We start from the raw sequence: 21,492 nt of genomic DNA on the forward strand, positions 1-21,492 counted from the left end.
CAATAGAGGAGTGAAAACATAATCATGATGAAAGTAACATGCAAGCAAAAGGGTCACAAGAAGAAGAAGAAGCGGCCTAGTGGCCGCGAGTTTCCCGTTTCATCTGTGGCTCATCTCATCTGTGCTTTATTTTTTGGTATTCCATGTAAGATTTCACTTTATGCATTAAAAACACTTTCTCGGTGGGGTAAGGTTTGTAAAAAGCTTATAGGAATGTTTTGTGAACATAAATGTATATGTAAGACAGTAACACCACCTCCAGAGGTGGTGGTCCCAGCAACCTCAGAGCAACCTGATAGCAACCTTGTCACCGTCCCTCCAAGCGTTCATGGATGCCATTTCGCTGCAAGAGGTTGCTCTGACATTAAAGAATCTTGGATCCAGCTCCAAGAGCACTAGAGACAGAGGCGGGGAGCCAGCCAATCACAGCGAAACTACCGCGTTCGGTATCTCACCCGGCAAATTCAAACCCAGAAAATTCGCTAAAACGGATGTGGTTGTACGTTATGCGGACTTTTTGGTCTAACTTTATATAGTACGTTAAACCGGAAATTCATTAAATGAATGTTCGTTAAGCGGAGTATTACTGTATTCTTTATAATACATAATACCTATAACACCTATAATCAAAGCCAAGGCTAAAGTAGTTGCATGCTGAAATAAGATCTAAATCAAATAGTTACAAAAAAAAGTCAGTAAAATACACTTTGCAGTGAGTAGACTGAACATGAAATCAGTCAGTGTTGTGCTCACACAAGCTTTAAACTTTATAAGTTAAAAAGACCCGTTATTGTCATCACTAGAATAATTACTGGAACAATATATCTTGTGAAAGCACAAAATACAGTTTGTTACATAAAAAAAAAAATTGAAACCTAACCAAGTACTGAACATAAGTACAGTGGTGCCTCACAATAACAGACCCCACAGTAATGGATTTCACTCAATAACGGATTGGTTAGATGATGATAATTTTTGGGAGGGACCGTAAATGCAGACTTTTTTTCTATGAATCCATAGTTCACACATGACCACACAGATGAACACACTTATGACATGTTAAAGAAGCCAAATGGGCTGTGTTTATCTATTACTACATGCTAGATACCATCATAACTTGTTTTGTTGATCTAAAATTTACAAAACTTGTAATAAGGTGCATAACCAAGACAGCTTGGCTGTGGAGTCACTAGAGTGATACTTGTGGTGAATCAGAGTCCCTTGTTGGTGGGATATATGGCCTGCCAATGTGAACTGCTAGTTATGCATTTCTGTTTGAATGTCGTTGGGCAAGCATGGATAATGACACTGCCACCAGAGAGAGAGAGAGAGAGAGAGAGAGAGAGAGAGAGAGAGAGAGAGAGAGAGAGAGAGAGAGAGAGAGAGAGAGAGAGAGAGAGAGAGAGAGAGAGAGAGAGACTGCATTGACAAAGTGCAGACAACAAAAACATAAAAAGACTCCCCAATCACTTGATTTTTTAATTTATTCACCAGTCTTTGAGGTCTACAATTTGGTTTCTTCTTTTAACTGAGGGCAAGTTAGTATGAAATGGACTAGATTTTCTTATTCCAAATGAAATAATGAGCAAACTGTGTCCCAAGCCTTGGCAGAAAGTAACAATACAACAAATTCTCCAAACGTCTTCCCCCTGCTCTCTCACTCACTCTCGCTCACTCTCTCTTTCTCTCTCTCTCTCTCTCTCTCTCTCTCTCTCTCTCTCTCTCTCTCTCTCTCTCTCTCTGAAAGCATATCATTGCCTTAGATTGGCTGTGAGGGTGGCCATATGGCTTGCAGCAGGACAATAGTCTGTAGCGGCAGAAAGTAAACATAATGTCAGCAACACATCCACTTCTGCAAACCTACTTGCCTAGGTGTCTCTCTCTCTCTCTCTCTCTCTCTCTCTCTCTCTCTCTCTCTCTCTCTCTCTCTCTCTCTCTCTCTCTGTGTGTGTGTGTGTGTGTGTGGCAGTGTCATTATCCTCACTTGCCCAAACAACATTCAAACAGAAATGCATAAGTAGCATTTCACTTCAGCAGGCTACAGGTTCAACCAGCTTGGGACCACAAATCACCATGAGTATCACTCCAGTGATCCCCATAGGCAAGCAGTCGCCACTCTCCACCTAAATACAAGAGAGAGAGAGAGAGAGAGAGAGAGAGAGAGAGAGAGAGAGAGAGAGAGAGAGAGAGAGAGACAGACAGACAGACAGAGACAAAGCACTGCGGCTGACAAATGTGCAGACAGAAGACAAATGCAAATTTTATACTTTCGAATCACTTAAATTTTTTTTTTCATTTGCTGGTCTTTAGAGGTCTACAATTTCATTTAGTTTTTCTTTGGGCTGAGAGTAATTTAGTATGAAGTGGACAAACATTTTTCTTGTTAATGACATAATGAGCAGTGTTTCATCAGCACGGTGCCAGTAGCAGTGCAAAAAACATGGCAATATCTTGTAAACAAAGCAATGCTGCTACCTGATCATGCTCTCTCTCTCTCTCTCTCTCTCTCTCTCTCTCTCTCTCTCTCTCTCTCTCTCTCTCTCTCTCTCTCTCTCTCCAAGAAGCACTTGTTCACATCTCTCTCTCTCTCTCTCTCTCTCTCTCTCTCTCTCTCTCTCTCTCTCTCTCCAAGAAGCACTTGTTCACATTGCACTTTACTGCCTTGGATTGGCTGTGGGGGTGGCTATATACAGGCAATCCCCATTTAACGAAGGTTCACACAACGAAATTTCGCTACAACGAAGGTTTCATTTTACTACCATCTGCTCGTTTAATGAACACCAAACTCGCTTTAACGAAGTTTTATCCAGGTAATTTTTCCAAATTTGAAAGCCCCACCATATCATGCAAGCTGACAGGCTTTTGAATACACCAGGAGCTGCTGGTACTAAGGCCTGCCTCAGGAGAAGTCCTGAGACACCTGTAGAATAAAGATCAAGATTAAGCCTCTCGTGGACAACACAGGTGCTGCCGATACAAAGGACTGACTCAGAAGAAATTCTGCGTCACCTGTGGTATCAAGATCAAGATCAACATCACGTGCACCACTCTCCCCAGTCAAAATATAACAGCATCACCAGTAGCTCATCTTCCCTAGTTCAACTTAGCACCAAAATGCCCTGCAATGTGGCCTAACCTTCCTAAGAAGACTAGGAAGTGTCTTACTCTCGAAGTGAAGCTGGGTATTATTCACAGACACGAGAGAGGCCAGAAAACTAATAACATTGCTCGCCACCATCTTGACTCCATCTACTGTCTACTATTTTCAAGTCAGCAGACTCTATTAAGAAGGCTGGTGAGACCGTATCTTCCTTGAAAGCTAAAATAACCACCTGAACTTGTGACTCTACAATGGATAAAATGGAGCCTTGTGGAAATGTGGTACATAAGTTTTGTATGCGGTACCATGATGCGCACTTTGTTTACATTCCACAGGTTGCCGGTAAGTGTCTTTCCCGTTTCACTCTCCCTCCCTTCATAAAGTTAAGATCATCTACATTATAAAGTTACGTACATACATACATTAGTGTACATTATAATGACTTAAATAAAACTACCTAAATGTTTAACTTCATAATTTTTACTTTCATTAAACCTTTCACTGTACTATGATGCACTCTCGCTTTGCTTACTCTTAATGGAAGTTCAAATCAGGGGTTAAACTTGTTATAATCGGTTCACTTAACAAAGTGTTCTTTTAGGAACGTAACCCTTTCGTTAAGCGGGGGTTGCCTGTAGTAGGTTTGCAGAAGGGCAATACTCAATACCAAGATTGCATAAGGTGTGGGCCTGTGAAGTATCAGGCATTCTGAAGTGTAGCACTTCCCTGCTGAAATGCAATGTCTAAGATAGAAGAACCCTTTTCTATAGAGAAAACACCTTAATTTTTACCTCAACAGCCATGTGCAACAAAAGTTCTGTATCGCTCAAACCAGAGAAATCTCTTCTCATTAGTTTTGGGGCAGGTCTGTTGGTGGTGGGGGAGAGGGTAAACAGAGCTGAAACCAACACTGTCTCTTCCTATCCACTCACACTGGCAGATGTTATGCTCTATCATCAACTAATTTCATAACAGGACAGCACTGAACTTAGTATGACACAACATCAAGGCACCCACAAACCAGGGTCAATTGAACAATGTTTTAACATTCAAATTTCTTTATATCACACTATAGTTGAAAAATGTTATATAGCATCCTTGTTAATAATACACTGGTGAAAAGCTTCAGGTGTACAAGTGAAGAAGACATCAAAATTAAATATACAAAATCTACAGGAAACCTCACATTCATATACAGTAATACTCCGCTTAACGAACGTTCGTTTAACGAATTTCCAGTTTAATGTACTATATAAAGTTAGGCGACCAAAAATCCACATAATGTACAACCACATCCGTTTTAGCAAATTTTCTGGGTTTGAATTTGCCGGGTGAGGGACCAAACGCAGTAGTTTTGCTGTGATGGCTGGCTCCCCGCCTCTGTCTCTAGCGCTCCTGGAGCTGGATTCAAGATTCTTTAACAACGTCAGAGCAACCTCTTGCAGCGAAATGGCATCCATGAAAGCTTGGAGGGACAGTGACAAGGTTGCTTTCAGGTTGCTCTGAGGTTGCTGGGAACACCACCTCTGGAAGTGGTGTTACTGTCTTATATATGCATTTATGTTCACAAAAACATGTGAAGAGTACTCTTATATGCAATCAAATACTTACCTGTAGTCCTAACAGAGACATGTTTATCTTGTTAGGGTTGTGATTGTCCAATGATCCTTGATCCTAATGATGTACTGCTGTGTTTTCAAGAAGACACAGTTGAGGTGAATGACCACTGTCGCTGTGCTGGATTGACACCTGAGGTTATCAGTTGTTATTCAGGGCTTGAAGATCTCTAGGATCTCATGTACCCTGATAATATCCTGTGAGGTTATCACAAGTGGGATAGCTGTTCTGTCTTCTTAAGGAAGGGATGAGTGAAGTGGATGACAACAAATTGTTGTGAGAAGTGGATGCCTGCTACTGACAGCTGAATAGGTAGATTGGAGGTGGGACTTCCTGCATAAGCAGTTGAGTGCATCACATGACACAATAGGATTGAAGGTATGGGCACTGCAGCATGAAGTATTCTATCACCTCTAAGACTCTTCAGCACCAAGGATAGTTTGGATTAGGTGAAAGACACAGGCCCTAAACACTATGAATGATTTTGAACCACAATTTATTGCTGTTGTTGAAGATCTGATAGGGCCACCCATGCTATGGTATCACAGTCTTTAGTGCCCTCAAGGTGTTAGTAGCAAGTAGGTTTTTTTGTGTTACATTGAGGAGACTAGTCTGTCATCTGGAAGACCCTGGTGTGCTTGAGTCTCTTGAAAGCCAAGTCAGGGTTTTGGGAGCTACCCAGGAAGTCCGCTAGTGGATGGCCTGTGGATGTAGAGCAATGCCAGTGAGTGGGAGAGAGCATAATATTGGTGGTGGTGTGGACAGTATGGTAGCAGGTGTTCTGATGTCTAGCTGTGTGGTACACCAAGGGCACTGAGGAGTGTCTGTTAGAATTACCTTATACAAGTGAGCATTGAGGAGGTTGTGTCCTTTCCTGAGTCTGATAACTGCAATTTCTAGGACACAGCTGTGGAAGTGGGTACACAAGTGTTGTTGTATGTCCTGCCTGATGCATCCAATTGTTGTGCACTCTAATGCTTTTTGTCAGATATCTTTCCCAGAATATGCTGCAGTATTTTTGTAGGTGAGTCAAAAAGTAAGTGTGATCTGTGGTAAAGTTTATGGGAGAGGGGTCAGAGTGGGTGGGGTTCATTTGCTGCTGTCAGCCACAGTATTCCCAAAAATGTCAATGTAAGACGGGACCCAGTGACATTGCATATTAATAACTGTGGTGGTCAATTAAGATAGGAGGGTATCTAATGTACAACAGAGGAAGTAGTGTGTTCAAGGGATTTAATTGTGAATGACATGGAGAGGAGTAAGGGAATCTATGAATAGGGTGACTAATTAATAATGGCACACAATTCTGCCATGAGTATGGAGGCAATTACCAGCAATCTCCTGGTAGAAACAAACGATCTGGAAGGAATGTACATATCACCACTAACTAATGGAAAAAGAAGCATGCAAAAAGCATCAGTACAAATGTGTATGGCAGTGATTCTAAAAGTATATGTTGTGGGATACTAGGGTGCTGCCATTATCTCCTTGGTGTGCTAAAAAATATGTCAGTGGGATTTTCTGATTTGATGAAATTTACATATATAAAAAAAAAAATCAATACCTAAGTATATGACTCCAAGACTAGGTACAGTGGAGACTAAATACTCGAACGTCAAATACTCAAACTTTTCAATACAGCAATACTCTGCTTAACGAACAGGATAAGGGGTGTCAAAGCTGTTCGTAGAGCGAAATTTGTTAAGTGGACGTAATTTTCCCATAGGAAATAATGAAAATAAGGGGGATGCGTTCTGGGGTAGTCACCAACATACCACATGAGTTAAAAAAAAAAATTATATATATGTACCTGTACCATTAACAACCAAGTATCCCCAACATACTACGTATGTATATCTGACTTATACAAATTCCCCACCCCCAAAATAATTAAACTCAGAATTAAGGGAGATGCAGGATTTATTCATCTAATTTTGTGGGATTTAAGATTTTGGGATTACTATTGTATCTCCAAAATCTTCAGACCCTAAATTACCAGATGGTATAGTTTATTTTTTGATAATTAAATGCCCTCCCCATCAGGAAGCCATTTTTAAATGTCTTGTGTGATTGTGTCATAGCCTGACTCACGCCTTACACAGTAGTACGTGTCCAGGAGTCAAGTAGGGAGATGTGTCATTTAGCTCTCTAATTTTTGCCTGATAAGTATAAGTTGATGAGAATTAGAATGAGAAACTTCAAGAAGAGAAGACAACTAGAAACAAACAAACAAATGTATTGTTGTGAGACAGCTGGACTTTCAATTCTGGTCTCCCCTCTCCCCTCCGTCATGCCTATTATCTCTCCCTCCAAGACCCTGCCTCACCCATGCCAGGCTTTTCCACCATCTCTCTATATCATAAGACTGTTATGATCTTTTTGCACACTTTTTTTTTTCTTACTGCCTTCATCATCACAACTTTACATAACAAGCCTTGCCCCCAAGAAAGGATTCTTTTGTAATGCATAGAGTGAAATCTTAATGAAATACCAAAAAATAAAGAAGAGATGAGATGAGCTACAGACGAAGCGGGAGACTCGCAGCCACTCGGCCGCTTCTTCTTCTTCTTGTGACCCTTGTAGCTTGCATGTTGTCTTTCATCATGATGTTTGTTTCCACTCCTCTATTGCCTGCTATAATGGATATCATATCTTCGTATTCATATACGCTCATGCCATGAGGATAACCTGGACTCCGTGACAGTGAGTGATAGTGAATTACTAATGAAATACCATGGTATTCCATAAGTAATTCACTATCACTTACTGCCAAAGAGTCAAGGTTATCCTCATGGCATGAGCGTATATGAATACTAAGATATGATATCTTTTATAGCAGGCAATAGAGGAGTGGAAACAAATGTAATATTATCGTGGTGAAAGAAAACACGCCAAGCTAAACTGGTCACAATAAGAAGAAGAGGCAGACAAGTCGCTGGAGTCTCCGCCGTCTGTGGCTGATCTCGTCATTTCTGCTTTATTTCTTGATATTCCATGTAAGATTTCACTTTATACATTACAAAACAATCCTTTCTTGGGGGCAAGGCTTGTAAAAAGCTAATATAAATAAATATATATATATATATATATATATATATATATATATATATATATATATATATATATATATATATATGTGTAGCCAGGAAGGATATTCCCTTTTAAACATACGAGGTTAAAAGCTAGAGCAACATCAGCGTTGTTCAGTTTTTTCAAGTTGTTTTCGATCTGTCTAATTCAGTCTTTTTCTACAGTGTTTAATGCTCCGAGGAGCTGTCCAAAATTTAAATAGTTTGCAACGTTTCGTTCCAATCTGTGGAACATCTTCAGGTGAAGGGTAGGAGTGGAATGACTCGCGTTGGTAGAGGTGGTCTATATATACACCTACCATGGGTCAGGTAAGGTGAAGGAGCTGGATGACCACGGCGCTCATTGGAGAGCTATAGTCTCCCGTTTGGATGGATCCCGCTGCCGCAATCCCGGTCAGTTCTGGCACATGGTGCACAGGCTGAGGGGATGCCAGCAGGAGAGATTCGAGTATCTCCTAGTGGACGGTGTGCGCATCTCGGACCCAGCCCAGGTAGCCGACATATATTAAAAAAACACTGGCAAGATATCTTCCATCATCACACTCTCCCTGCCCACGGGCCCAGCGTCGCCCACATTAACAACATCACAACACACATACAGCAACACTTAGAAAACACACTACCTCACAACACAACACAGTTAACACGCTTAGACCCCCATCACTATCTCACAACACCCTTTGAGGAGGAGGATGTCTCCAAGATGCTCAGGTACACCCCAAAACGCGACCCTGGCCCAACAGGCATAACCTGGCCAATGATTAAAAACCTTCCCCCAGAGATCATAACCAGCATCACGAAAATCTTCAATGCCTCCCTCTCCTCCGGGTATTTCCCAAAGCCATTCAAAATTTCAAATATAACACTCATCCCAAAGCCCGGCAAAGATCTACATCTCACCGAAAATTATCGTCCCATAAGCTTGTTGGAAATACTCAGGAAAACATTCGAGTGGTTAATCAATCAGAGACTAAGAACACACCTCGAAAGTAATGAAATGCTGGCCCCCCAGCAATTTGGCTTTCAAAGTAATGCCTCAACTGAGGATGCCCTAAATAGTATTATCACATATTTAGATGCAAACTCGCTCTATTTTAGATCTGCTCTAGTGACAAAAGACGTCAAAAAAGCTTTTGACACAGTTTGGCACACAGGATTGAAATACAAAATCTACAATAACTTCAACCTGCCCCCATTAACCCAAAAAATCCTGTGCAATTTCTTAGAAGAGCGAGAAACTAGAATCCGCCACCAGGACGTCTACTCCACTTTCTTCTCCCCACAGGCCGGAGTCCCACAAGGCTCTGTACTCTCCCCCACCCTCTACAACATGTATACCGTCAACTTGCCCTGCCCCACTTACAACGACTCACTAACAATCCAATATGCAGACGATGTAACACAATTGGCGCGCGCCAGGTCGTTAGATCGTCTTACAGACAAAATTCAAGAAGTTAACGACAACAAGCTTATGGAAGTTAAAATGGCACATCAACTCTCATCCCGAAAAATCCAAGGTGACATATTTTAATATCAAATCTAATCCCCCCCCCCCCGCCAAATCTCACTCTATAAAGACTTTCCAAATCCTGTACCCATCCCAATCAGCAGCAACAACACTGTCCTTGGCCTCACCATCGACAAACACCTTAGGTTTCACATCCATATAAACCAAAAAGTCGGCATTGCGTCAAGGGCCCTGAGCAACTTGGAACGTTTTCGCGACAGTACCACAAAGACGAAACTTCACCTCTATAAAGCTCTTATTCTTCCCCTACTAACATACTGCTCCTTGTCTGTCTCTCTCAGCCCCTTCCAACCTTCTAAAACTACAAAGGGTCCAGAACAGCGAAATTCATTTCGCTCTTGGAACGAAATAGTTCGACTTCCGGACATCTTTATCTCTCCACGAGGAGTCCAGCATCCCGCCATTAAACATCACACTCCACAACAGAATGGACAAACAACTAAGTACATTTTCAGACAGACACACAGACATATATAACTTCTTGAAAAACCTTCCCCCAACATACAGACACCTTTCCCACACCACCCTCCTCAACCCTCCAGACGAACCTCCTAACCCCATCTACAAATAACGGACTCCTTTTCTCATCTTTCTCTAGCCTTTTCTCCCAATTATAACAAACATTTTCCCTGAGGCATGTGGGGGTCAGCTGGTGCGCCATCCGACCGATGATATACCCTTGCGATCCCTGTATCCTCGGGTAAACGGGGAATCGAGTCCCTTATTCATCTCTCGTTATGGCGGCGGCAGCGGGCCCCATTCCGCCCATCTTCCTTTTCCACCTCCTTCCAGTCATTATCTCCCATTTTTCTACTAACCTTTCTCTTGCAGCATGTGGAGGTAAGCTGGCGTGCCATCCAACCAATGATATACCCTTGCGATCCTGGTATCCTCGGGTAAACGGGGAATCAAGTCCCTTATTCATCTCTCGTTCGGCAACGACAGCAAACCCAAACCTCATTCCGCCCATCTTTTCTATACTCTTCCTCCCAGTCTTTTATCTCTTTATTCCTATTAACACACCTTTTTCTGCGGCGTATGGGGGTCAGCTATCATGCCACCTGACTGATGATATACCCTTGCGATCCCAGTATCCTCAGGTAAACGGGGAATCGAGTCCCCTATTCATCTCTCGCTCTGGCGGCGGCAGCGGACCCCACTCCGCCCTTTATCTCTTTCCCTTCTCACTTCTCCCTAACCTAACTACTCCAGGTGTCAGAGTGGCATCACCCCTTCTCCCACTAACCGTTGTCCCCCCACCAAATTGGCTCTTTTGATCATTCTTCTCATCTCCATAGCAGGCTGATAACTCCAGGACGTACCAGAACATCAGGATCTCCAGCACGAGCCACCCAGCAAAGGAGATGGCAGACACCACCAGCTTCACTCATCACATTCATCTATTCACAAATAAAAGCTAACCATCCCCCTCTCACCAACCTCGCAAATAAAATTATATCATTATCCCCCAACCCTCAATCATTTCACCAAATCTACTACTATCCGTGGTTCGGAACCCACGTATAACTGTAGGTCCCTCCGCTATATGGATGTACTTCTCACTCCATCCTCTCTATTTGTCATCCTTTTCCCTTCTACTGCACCATATTCAATTTTCCTCCTTCACAGTGTTTTTGGTTGCTAAGGGACACCAGTATTTCGCTGCCATTTCCATGGGGTTGAGGGGCCCTCGTTCGCTGCGTGGGTGGTCCGGCGCTTGCGTGTGCTTGGTGTTGGTGCGGTTTCCTTGTCTCCACCTGACCTGGCCCTCAAGATTCAATAAGAGGAACCAAAAGGTAGAGTGATACTTTACTGAAAACCATCTTGCGCCTGGGTCAAGCCCCAGTGACTTTATTCTCCTACTAAAGCTCCCTTCTTATCACCCACCTATTCTTCCCCTATCCCCACTTCCCCCCTCCGCCTTTTCTATCTATATTCGATTCGATTCGACACGAATCATTCCACTCTTACCCTTCGCCTGAAGATGTTCCACAGATTGGAACGAAACATTGCAAACGATTTAAATTTTGGACAGCTCCTCGGAGCATTAAACACCGTAGAAAAAGACTTAATTAGACAGATCGAAAACAACTTGAAAAAACTGAACAACGCTGAAGTTGCTCTAGCTTTTAACCTCATATGTTTAAAAGATACATATATATATATATATATATATATATATATATATATATATATATATATATATATATATATATATATATATATATATTTTGAGGGTATAAATGGGCAGGAGGTTTTCTCTTATACATGTGTTATTGAAAGTGATGGCTAATTTAGCATTCACTATTTTCTTGAGGTTATTCTCTTTATTCCTTAACCCATACAGTGTCAGCAGATCTGAGACTTTGTGATTTCGCCAGTGCTGGCCACATCATGGATTTTTTTTTTTTTTTATTTGCTAAACCAGTCTTAAATGATGTGAAACAAATTAAAATGACAGTCATTCCTCCCAGAACTGACTGGATGTGGTATTAATTGGTGCGAGATGTTTTGTGCTAAGGTTAGCGACTTAGCCTTATGTGACTAGTTTATTCGCTTCCTTGTTTCTCACAAGTCGATCCCGAGTTGGACACATGCATAATATCGTTCCTGAGTTGAAAGAAAAACAACATGTCATGTTTTGCTGTTTGGGAGTGTTTGTGGCTAAAAATAGACACGAGATATCGCAAGGGAGTGTTGCCTTTCACGGTGCAAATATTTTCCGAGTAATATGTACTTGTTTTTCCTTATAACAAAGCGATTGGAAAATTCTTATTTATGTCATACAAAATTTTCACTACCACAGTATAAGTTACCAAAAACATCTGAAAACGTAAGAGTAAGTAATGGAAATTACGCTTTGTTCATATCAGCGGAGTTGAGGCGTCACTTTCCCCCTACACCAAGCTGAAGGCAACAGAAACTGCTAAAGTTCAGATGTAATAAATAAATACAGGAAGCATTCATGTTAGCATGGACGAGGAGGCAGCATGAGCAATGTCTACAGTGCATGATGGCAGTATAATGGCAGGTTTTGAGGACGCAATACCTTCAAAAACACGAGGAAGCTCGCCGACGTATCTCATACGTCTCTGATGCCCGGTTCGCTCAGAGTAGCCGACGTATCTCATATGTCTCTGACGCTGTACGGGTTAGGAGAGTCTTATTCTCTTTAGAAAGTCAGTTTATGACCTCTCCATACGTGGTCATTTTGCTAAATCCAGGATTTTGGCTCCTAGAGCCTTCTTCAGTAGCCTTCTCTCAGAGTGTAGGTGAGAATGTACTGAGCTGGCTGCGCGGGCACGCTTATATCTCCGAGCCGGGCAGGTAGTAAGTGCGTGCAAGCATCTGATTGGTTCTTGCTGTCCGCTACTCCGACTCACTGCTGGGCGCTGATTGGATGGCGTCTCTAGGTGTTGGCTGGGTTCCTCTCGTGTCGGGGTGCAAGCTGGGAAGAGCTAAGAGATTGTCCGCCTGTACATTTAGCGTGGGTGGCATTTCTTTGATGAATAACGCTTCAATTATGTTTAATCTCCAAGGATCCTTGCAAGTGTTAAGATTTCTGTTTTCTTCCAAGGTGCTTCTCGTAAGTGTTGCTCTGTGTTCTTCACCCAGGTGTTTCCTTGGGGCTACGGCTGCAAGGTGAAATGTCAGACGTAGGGCTATTATGTAGTAGGAGTTGGCTTGTTTTTTTTATTTCTGTAATATATTTGAAGTTTAATTTTCTTCTCTGCGTTAGTTGACTTGACGTTCTTGAGCACAATGTTCTTCATTATTCTTTCTTCTTCTTTATACGAGGTCGAAAAGAAAGCCCTGTAGTAGATAACGATGTCTGACTTGCTTTACTCACTAATTTTTTTGTTTTTTTTTATTTATACCATGTGGGCTTTTCACGGGAATTTATGGGCTAAAGGAGATACTTTTTGGGTACCCCCTATCTCAAAGCCCACCCGCTAGGAAACCGTTGCCCCGAGTGAGGAAGCCCAACCTACACTCGGACCGTGGACAGGATTCGAACCCGTGCGCTTGGAGACCCCTTGGATCCCAAAGCATGGTTCCACTGTGAGTTGCTGGAGTTGTACCAACGATCCATGATCTTATTGCGATGCATGACGTCTCGTTCGCTGAATCCGTTGTTGATGAGTACTTGCATTGATCTTTCTATTTCTTCATGTACCCGCTTCCACGTGCTGCAGTGTGTGAGTGCTCTTCTTATATAAGCGTTAATGGTGGAATCCTTGTACCTCTGGGGGTACTCGCTTCTTCCATTCAGGCAGAGCCCTGGGTTGCTGGGTTTGATGTAGACTTCAGTCTCGAAGGAGTCACTTTCTTGTTTTACTAAAATGTCGAGGAAGGGCATGGAGTCGTTGGCACTGCTTTCTATTGTAAAATTCAGGCCGGAGGCTTCTTGAAGGTGAAGTTTAAGTTGCTCAGCTTCAGTTTCGTCTTCAGTCTGCACGAAGATGTCATCAATATAGCGGCAGTATATCTTGGGTTTCTTGTATTTGCTGAAAACTTCCTCTTCTATTGATCACATAAAAAAGTTTGCTAGCAGTACACTTAGCAGGGATCCCATCGCTACACCGTCTGTCTGGCGATACTTGTTTCCTCGGGGGCAGGTGAAGGGAGCCTCTTTGGTGCAGCACTCAAGCAATTCGCGAAGAATATTCTCCTTGATATCAAGCGGGGACGTCGAGTCGTTGTGATAGATGCTGTTTATGATGTAATCAATAGTACGATCAACAGGAACGTTTGTAAATAGGGATTCCACATTCAATGAGTCAATTTTTACTTTTGCGTTACTGTTGCGTAGAATATCCAGAAAATCTGAAGCTGATTGCAGGCTGTAGGTCGCAGGTATGTAGGGTGTGAGGATACTGCATAGCCCTTTTGCTAGGCTGTATGTGGGTGGCAGGATCTGCAATATGATCGGGCGTACCTTATTACCAGGTTTGAGGATCTTGATGTTACCGTACCAGTAACCCATGCCGTATTCGCCAGAAAGCTTTTCAAACTTCATGCTCTGGCTGCTGGAACTATTTTTCGTTATTAGCTTGTTGACTTTGGTCTTCAGGGCCTCTGTTGGATCTCTGGTGATTCTCGTGAATTTAGTAGTGTCGCTGAGGATGACATCGATCTTCTGGTGGTATTCAGCAGTGTTGACTAAGATAAACATAGCTGCTTTGTCCGCTCGTCTGATGGTGATACTTGGGTCTGCTTTTAGCAGTTTTGCAACCTCAATGTGCCTCTTCTCGATGACGCTGCTGTTGTAGCTGCTATTGTTTGCACAATGATGATGAATTGAAAAAAAAAATAGACACTCTTTTTACTAAGAATATAGACCAGCACAAAAACTCCATTATCAAAAAGAACCAAATGAAGCTGATCAACTTAAATGGTGGGAGTGTCAGATTCTCACGTCCTGCTAATGGTTACATAAACCTCACGAGCAAGCAACTCACCTCTGACCAAGAACAGCTACTCAACATGGAACTCAACTGCCACATCCTCTCAAGACCAAGAAAGTTCCAGAAACATACTGAATGTGAAATACTCCTGGATGATGTAAACTGTCTGGCATGCAGAGGCGAGGTGACAGTAGAACCAACTTTCAAACAAGCGATAATTGCAGAAGCTTCAAAAACAAAAGGAAGCTACAACAGCATCGTCATCGAGAAGAGGCACATTGAGGCTGCAAAACTGCTATTGTATAGGGTTCGAAAAGGGCTCATAGAGTCCTGTCTCCACATCTCCATTTATCTAGTTTGTCTTTAAAGTTATGCACACTATGTGCTGTAACAATTCCATTATCCAATGCATTCCATTTTTTTACCGTTCTGTGTGGAAAATACCATTTTTAGACATAAAATGTATTTTTTCACTTACCTGCTTCTTATATATTAGCATTTACAATGCTTCCTATTACCCAGCTGTCTATTCCACATTCAAAACTTTCGTTGTATTCCACCCTGGTAACCCCTGGCAACTTACGGCAACATCGTCTCCCTCAGCCAGCCACGTCATTCTTTCTTGAAGCATTGGCAAGTAGTGGGGAGGATGGGTGGGTATGTATATAAGAAGCAGGTAAGTGAAAAAATACATTTTATGTCTAAAAATGGTATTTGTTTCACATATAACCTGCTTCTTATATATTAGCAGATTTCCACATTATAGGAGGGGGAGGTCATGCCATAAGGGTGGAATACGCCGATGGGTGAAAGGGTCCACAAAAAGACACTCTGGTCTCACCTATGAGGGTTGGAGACTGGAGAGTGAGAATGTTAAGCATTTTGGTTGTATGAAGCTTAACCTTGTTTGATTAGCAGGTCTCCTGTAGGTTATGTAGGCCTACATAAAGTTATTAAGTTTATTGTTTTGATTTACTGTCCAGCCGAGTGGTTTTACTGGTAGTTCTAGTGTTTCTTATCAACCCAGGTGTACAAGGAAAACTCAGTTTATAAAAGTTAGTATATTATGTACAAATTTACAAGTGCTGTCCACACACCACGTACAAGAACATACGGCAAACGTGTTTTAAACTCGGGAAAGTGTTTGTAATGTCATTGAGTACACACAGTCACTAAGTTCCCGCAGCACAGTTCACAGGCACACACACTTGACACACACCCGCACTTCCCAGTCGCCGGCGATCTTCCTTCTGCCGCGGCTGCCCGCGCCCACCGCCGCCCAACCTCCAAGGTGCTGACACAGGGCGTCGGTCATGTGACGGGGAATTTTCCATGAGGTGTAGTGTGTCGTGCATTACATTTATTTCTTACTGGTAGTGATACCTATACTAAAAGCATCCTACCCATAGAGACTACATTAATTTGGATTAGTTATCTGAGATAATCATGAATGCAACGAACCCTAGTTAGTTATATGAAATAGAGAAACTCTGCAACCCCTGTTGAAAGGAAAAGACGAGGTCAGCAGTTCTACATGTTGCACCACATTACGAGAGATTGCATCGGATTCCTATATACTTATGTACAATGGGTCCTACCTATCCTATGTCGGTTACATCGCTCGGTCACCTACCCATCGCGTCCTCGCGACGTAACTAGTGACATGTACCTAACCAAGTTTATGCGAGTTACAAAGGAGTATTCCCAGTGTCTTCCTGCCGTTGCTGGAGCCTTGCTTTAAGAACATCATACAATGAAGTAGCCCTTTTAAGACAACAGAACATAGGTATTACTAAAATACAGAAGACAAGGACAGGTATGAACACCGTAGAAAAATGCACATAAGGTGTTAGATACTCTGGTAGAGACTCATGTATGCCGGTCTCAAAATCTGAGATGTTAGTAAAAGAGAACTCAGAAACAGAGTTGGTAATAAATTTAATTTTTGTAATGTTTAGATTATTTAGAGTGTTGATTTGAAAAATAGGAGAGGTGATGTTAGAAATAAAAGCCTCATGATACTTTTCAGGAAAAACATGAAAATTTTCCGATTTTAAAGAACACACGTTCAACACTGCAAAGTGACCTGAAACCTCCTGATATGCAGAACCATTAGGACACTGCACTGACACATACAAAGATTCAGTGAAAAAGAAATAGTGATGTCCATGGAAACTCTTATGAAACATTATCTTAGGTACTAACTGTTTGTACGGACAAAGAGGAAGAGCTGCTGAAGCATCCTCCTTAGTCAACACTACCTTTTTTGTGGGTAAGAAGGCAAAAAGAGATGACGGGCAGAAATACAAATTCTGATACTCGGACCGACATCCACCAAGTGTTGAGAATTTATCAGTCGCGTACACTGAAAAGTCAGCTTTGACAAGTACCAAAGAGCTTTCTGCGTCTAATATCATTACAGTATTATTTACCGTAAAAAGGAAAGGTTCCAGTCTGTACAATTCAAAGGTTTCTGTTGATTTGAAAGGAACGTGAATAACTATGGCCTCTGTCGTCAAGACAGATTCCACCAATGGGTAATAATGATGGATCAAATACACATCAAATAAAGGGGATAAATTAAAGACCCTTCTTCCAATTTCCAAGGTACGTTTAAAGTCCTTTTCAGGGAAAAGAGAAGTGGTAACCCTACCCATGGCTGCATCCACGATATTCATTGTTATTCTGTGGTTAGTGTGCAAAAGAGACGAGACAACATTCTCCAAAGCAGACAAAGCCTGTCCAATAACAGAAAATTCATACAAAGAATCTAGTTTTCTTAACATCTCATTCACTGAGTGTCCCAAAAGATTCGTATAAGAAGCTAGTTCACTAATCTGCTTTTCCAGCCTAGCAATATTTCTGCAATTTAGGTTAATAGCTTTGTTGTTAGCTTTGGCCACAGACATTAATTGGTTATATCTATCTCTCAGCTCATCTACATCCTCATTCATTGCTGTTCCAAACAACATTTGAGATAGTTTACCTATTCCATCAATCAATCCTCTTTTAGTGCGGTTAGTGACCGACAGACCCTCATAATTTTCCAAAGCTAAGGTTATCGTGTCATTTACATAGCGCACTCGAGCATGCAAAAGGGACCAAATCTCAGTAGGCTCCCCGGAAACGTCTGTGAATTCCTTCTCTAATGTTCCCAAAACCGCGTTCAGCCGGCATGCAACATCTTGAAGCCTCTCTGGTATTTCCACCAAAGACTTGTGGGGATAGGTAACCCACAAAGTGTCCTCAACCAGATAGACCCTTCCCAGATGACCAGTCAGAGCTCCTGGCTTGAGAAGTGCAGACTCTAAGGCGACGCTCGCATGCAGAACGAGGATTACCAAGAGGGCAAACATCTTTGGAATAGATTTAAGAACTTTAATTACGAGAACGAAGATTATAATCATGGGTTGCTACATTCTGAGCACCTCCAAGCCGAGTAGTTTTGTCTACATAGGCTGTTTCAACTAAATCCAGATTAGCCTTGACATCGGTCCGTTTAAGCCGATCACAGTGCACAACTTCCAGCGTGTTTAGCAATGGATCTAGTATTTCAAATTTGTGTCCATGGAGTTTGTTTACTACCAGACGTGGTCCAACAAATTTAGGAGCTAACTTTGCGTTTCTCTCAGGGACCTTAACCATTACTGAATCACCAATTTTAATTCTTACAGGTGAAGAACGCCGGTGTTGCTGTGAGCTCATGGCCGTTTTAGAAGCTTTTAACCTGTTTGTGACTCCTTTATATGTGTCTGAAAACACTTTAAGTTGGCATTGAGCATAATCGTCCACATTGTTAACAGGATTCTGTGGACTGCTCAACAAGTCAAACGGAAGTTTCTTTTCCACTCCATAGATTATGAAATATGGAGTCCTTCCCGTAGACTCACAAACACTACTGTTTATGCGAGCAGCAACATGAGGTAACCAATCTTCCCAATTTTCCATAAAGCCATTTATGACTGGGCGCAAAACGTCAAGAATTTTCCTGTTCGCGCGCTCCAGCAGCCCATTGCTTGCAGGATGATAGGCTACTGTGAATGTTTGTTTTATGCCAAACTGTTTACAGATCTCCTCCAGTACATTGTTGCGGAATTTTGTCCCATTGTCACTCAATAAGACTCTAGGAGCTGAATAAGGACAGAATAGGTTTGTCACTAGAGCGTGAGCTACCGCCTTGGCAGATTTATCATAAAGTGGAACTAAAACTACGTACCTGCTGAAATGATCAACCATCACCAGCACATACTTAGAGCCCTGGCGACTCCTAACTGAAAGCTGTAGTACGTCTATAGCAACCACATCCCAAGGTCTTTCAGGGGGAGGATATTCCAAGATAGGAGCAGGTTTAGGTACGCTACCCTTATGCTGGGCGCACTGTACACACTTGTTAATGTACTCATCTATATCTACACGCATAGTTGGCCAATAATAGTTAATACGCGCAGCTGACAGAGTACGATCTTTCCCTTTGTGTCCAGCGATCGCAGTGTCATGAAGTAAAGACAGCACCACCGGTACATGTGACTCTGGTATCACTAGTTGTGTTACAGGATCTCTGTTACCTGAAGTCCAACATCTGCAAAGGACCTTCTCCTGTGTCAAAAAGAACTGTGAAAATGGCACATGTGTTTTGGGTAAAGTGGTTTCATCGCCAGATTCCAGAGCATAAATGACCTTGCTCCAAACGTCATGCTGACGTTGAGCATTAGCCAGCTCATGCAGGGAAAAGTTTTGTATGGTAGGAGTTTGCTCTACTACTCCTCCAACATGCACATTTCGAGACAGGGCATCCGCCACTACATTAGCTCGACCAGGCAAATACTTGAAGGTTGGGTTGAATTCCCGTATAGTTAAATACCAACGAGCAAGTCTGCCGCTCAGGTTTCTTCCTTTAAAAAGCTCAGTAACCGCGGCGTGATCAGTGTACACGGTTATTGGATATCCCAGAATGATATCCTTAAACTGCTTGAGAGCCCATATAATAGCCAGAGTCTCCTGGTGAGTTACAGAGTAATTTGACTCTGCTGGTTTCAGAGTTCGACTTGCGTATGCAATAACGCGGTTTTTACCACTTGCATCAGTTTGCATCAACACCGAACCAAGCCCCAAGGCCGAAGCATCCGTGAATAAAATAAATGGAGCTTCATAGTCTGGAAAAGCCAAAACAGGAGCATGGGTGAGTGCAAATTTCAAGTCCTCAAAACTTTTATTCTGGGCTGCATTCCAGTGAAAAGGAATGTCCTTTCTCAGCAAGGTATTCAAAGGTGATGCAATTTTTGAAAATCCCTTTACGAATGACCTATAGTATCCGCACAACCCAAGGAAAGAACGAACATTTTCTGCATTCTTTGGTTGTGGAAAATTTTTAACAGCGAGGATTTTGTCCTCTACTGTGTGAATTCCATCGCCATCCACTACGCGGCCTAAGAATTTAATTCATGATTTAAGGAATTCGCATTTAGTTAATTTGGTTTTAAGGCCAGTCTCTCAATTTCAATAAGACAGATTCTAAACTGCCTAAGTGAGACTTTAGGTCTTTTCCACATATGATCACATCATCAAGGTACACATATACATTTTTTGCCTATTTCCTCCGCAAAAATAGTGTTCATCATGCGCTGAAAGGTGATCGGAGCAGATTTTAATCCAAATGGCATGCGTTTCCGTTGAAAATGGCCTTGAGGAGTGCTGAAAGCCGTTACTGCTCACGATTCAGGTGCCATCGGTACCTGCCAGTAGCCACTTACAAGATCTAAGCTACTGAAAAATTTATTTCCCTGTCCTAATGACATTAATAAGTCTTTTAGAACAGGCAAAGGAAACCTTTCGTCCTCTGTCACTTCATTTACTCGCCTGAAATCAATGACAGGCCTAAATTGTCCATTTTTCTTAGGGACTAGGAACAAAGGTGAATTCCAGGGTGACCGGGAGTTTTCTATAATACCTTGTTCCAACATTTCTTTGATTTGCTCCTCAACCACTTGCCTTTGACTGTGTGGCAGTCTGTAGGCTGGTATGTATATCGGATTAGTTCCTGGTTTTAATTTTATGTGGTGCTCTGCTCTGTCAGTTGCACCTAACTGTTTGGAGCTCCGGGCAAGGCAAAGACATCACGATACCGCTTCAGCAGTTGAATGAGTGAGTTCCTTAGCTCGGGGTAATCCGCTACTGTGACAAGGTTTTCTAGTTCTTGAGTCTGTGCCATAAAGTCTGCACTGACTAAGGCACATACAGAGGCAACACTGGATTCAGCCAAGTCCACGGGTTCAGGTGCCACCTGTCCATCATACGCTAGCGCTTCACTCAAGAAAACACCTTGTCTGAGTTTGATGCCCATCCCGCATGGTACAGAGAGTCGGTTCCACTGCTAATCTTTTCACCTTACTAGGTCCTTCTATGCAGATATCACAACCTACTCGTGCATTTGGAACGGATACAGGGATGTTCATAGCTGTACGGTCAGGAATGTTATGACTTCCAATTACCGTAGCCTGAACAACTGTCCATTTCCCTGTGTTTATTGTTTTTCCGGCCGCAGCCTTAACTCGCGGCTTAGCTCCAGAGTCGGTAAGCGTTCTCTCACCCTGTTCTGCGGGAACCTCCCTAACAGCAGAAACTGACTGGGCAGAAACATATTCACCATCTGGTGCCTTTTGTACCTTTCTCTCGTATCGGGATAAAGAAGCTAGGCTTCTGGGCGTCCCCATTGCCTGAAAACTCTTTCCTTGATACTTGATGACATTTCTG

At 42.4% G+C, this 21,492-nt stretch overlaps 1 protein-coding gene across 6 annotated transcripts in view; it reads right to left on the reverse strand.

Moving 5' to 3' along the window:
* Positions 1–21,492, reverse strand: part of LOC123504740 — a 196,702-nt gene that overhangs the window by 113,987 nt on the left and 61,223 nt on the right. The window contains exon 2 of one of the 6 annotated variants that reach the window (XM_045255507.1): positions 4,712–5,419. The exons of the other annotated variants lie outside the window; for them this stretch is intronic. Coding sequence (XP_045111442.1) covers positions 4,712–4,732 — 21 coding nt within the window. The 5' untranslated portion in view covers positions 4,733–5,419. The remainder of the gene's footprint in view (positions 1–4,711; positions 5,420–21,492) is intronic. 6 annotated transcript variants of the gene reach the window in all.

The sequence above is a fragment of the Portunus trituberculatus genome, chromosome 17 (genome assembly GCF_017591435.1).
Source record: "Portunus trituberculatus isolate SZX2019 chromosome 17, ASM1759143v1, whole genome shotgun sequence".
In the NCBI taxonomy this organism is placed as follows: Eukaryota; Metazoa; Arthropoda; class Malacostraca; order Decapoda; family Portunidae; genus Portunus; species Portunus trituberculatus.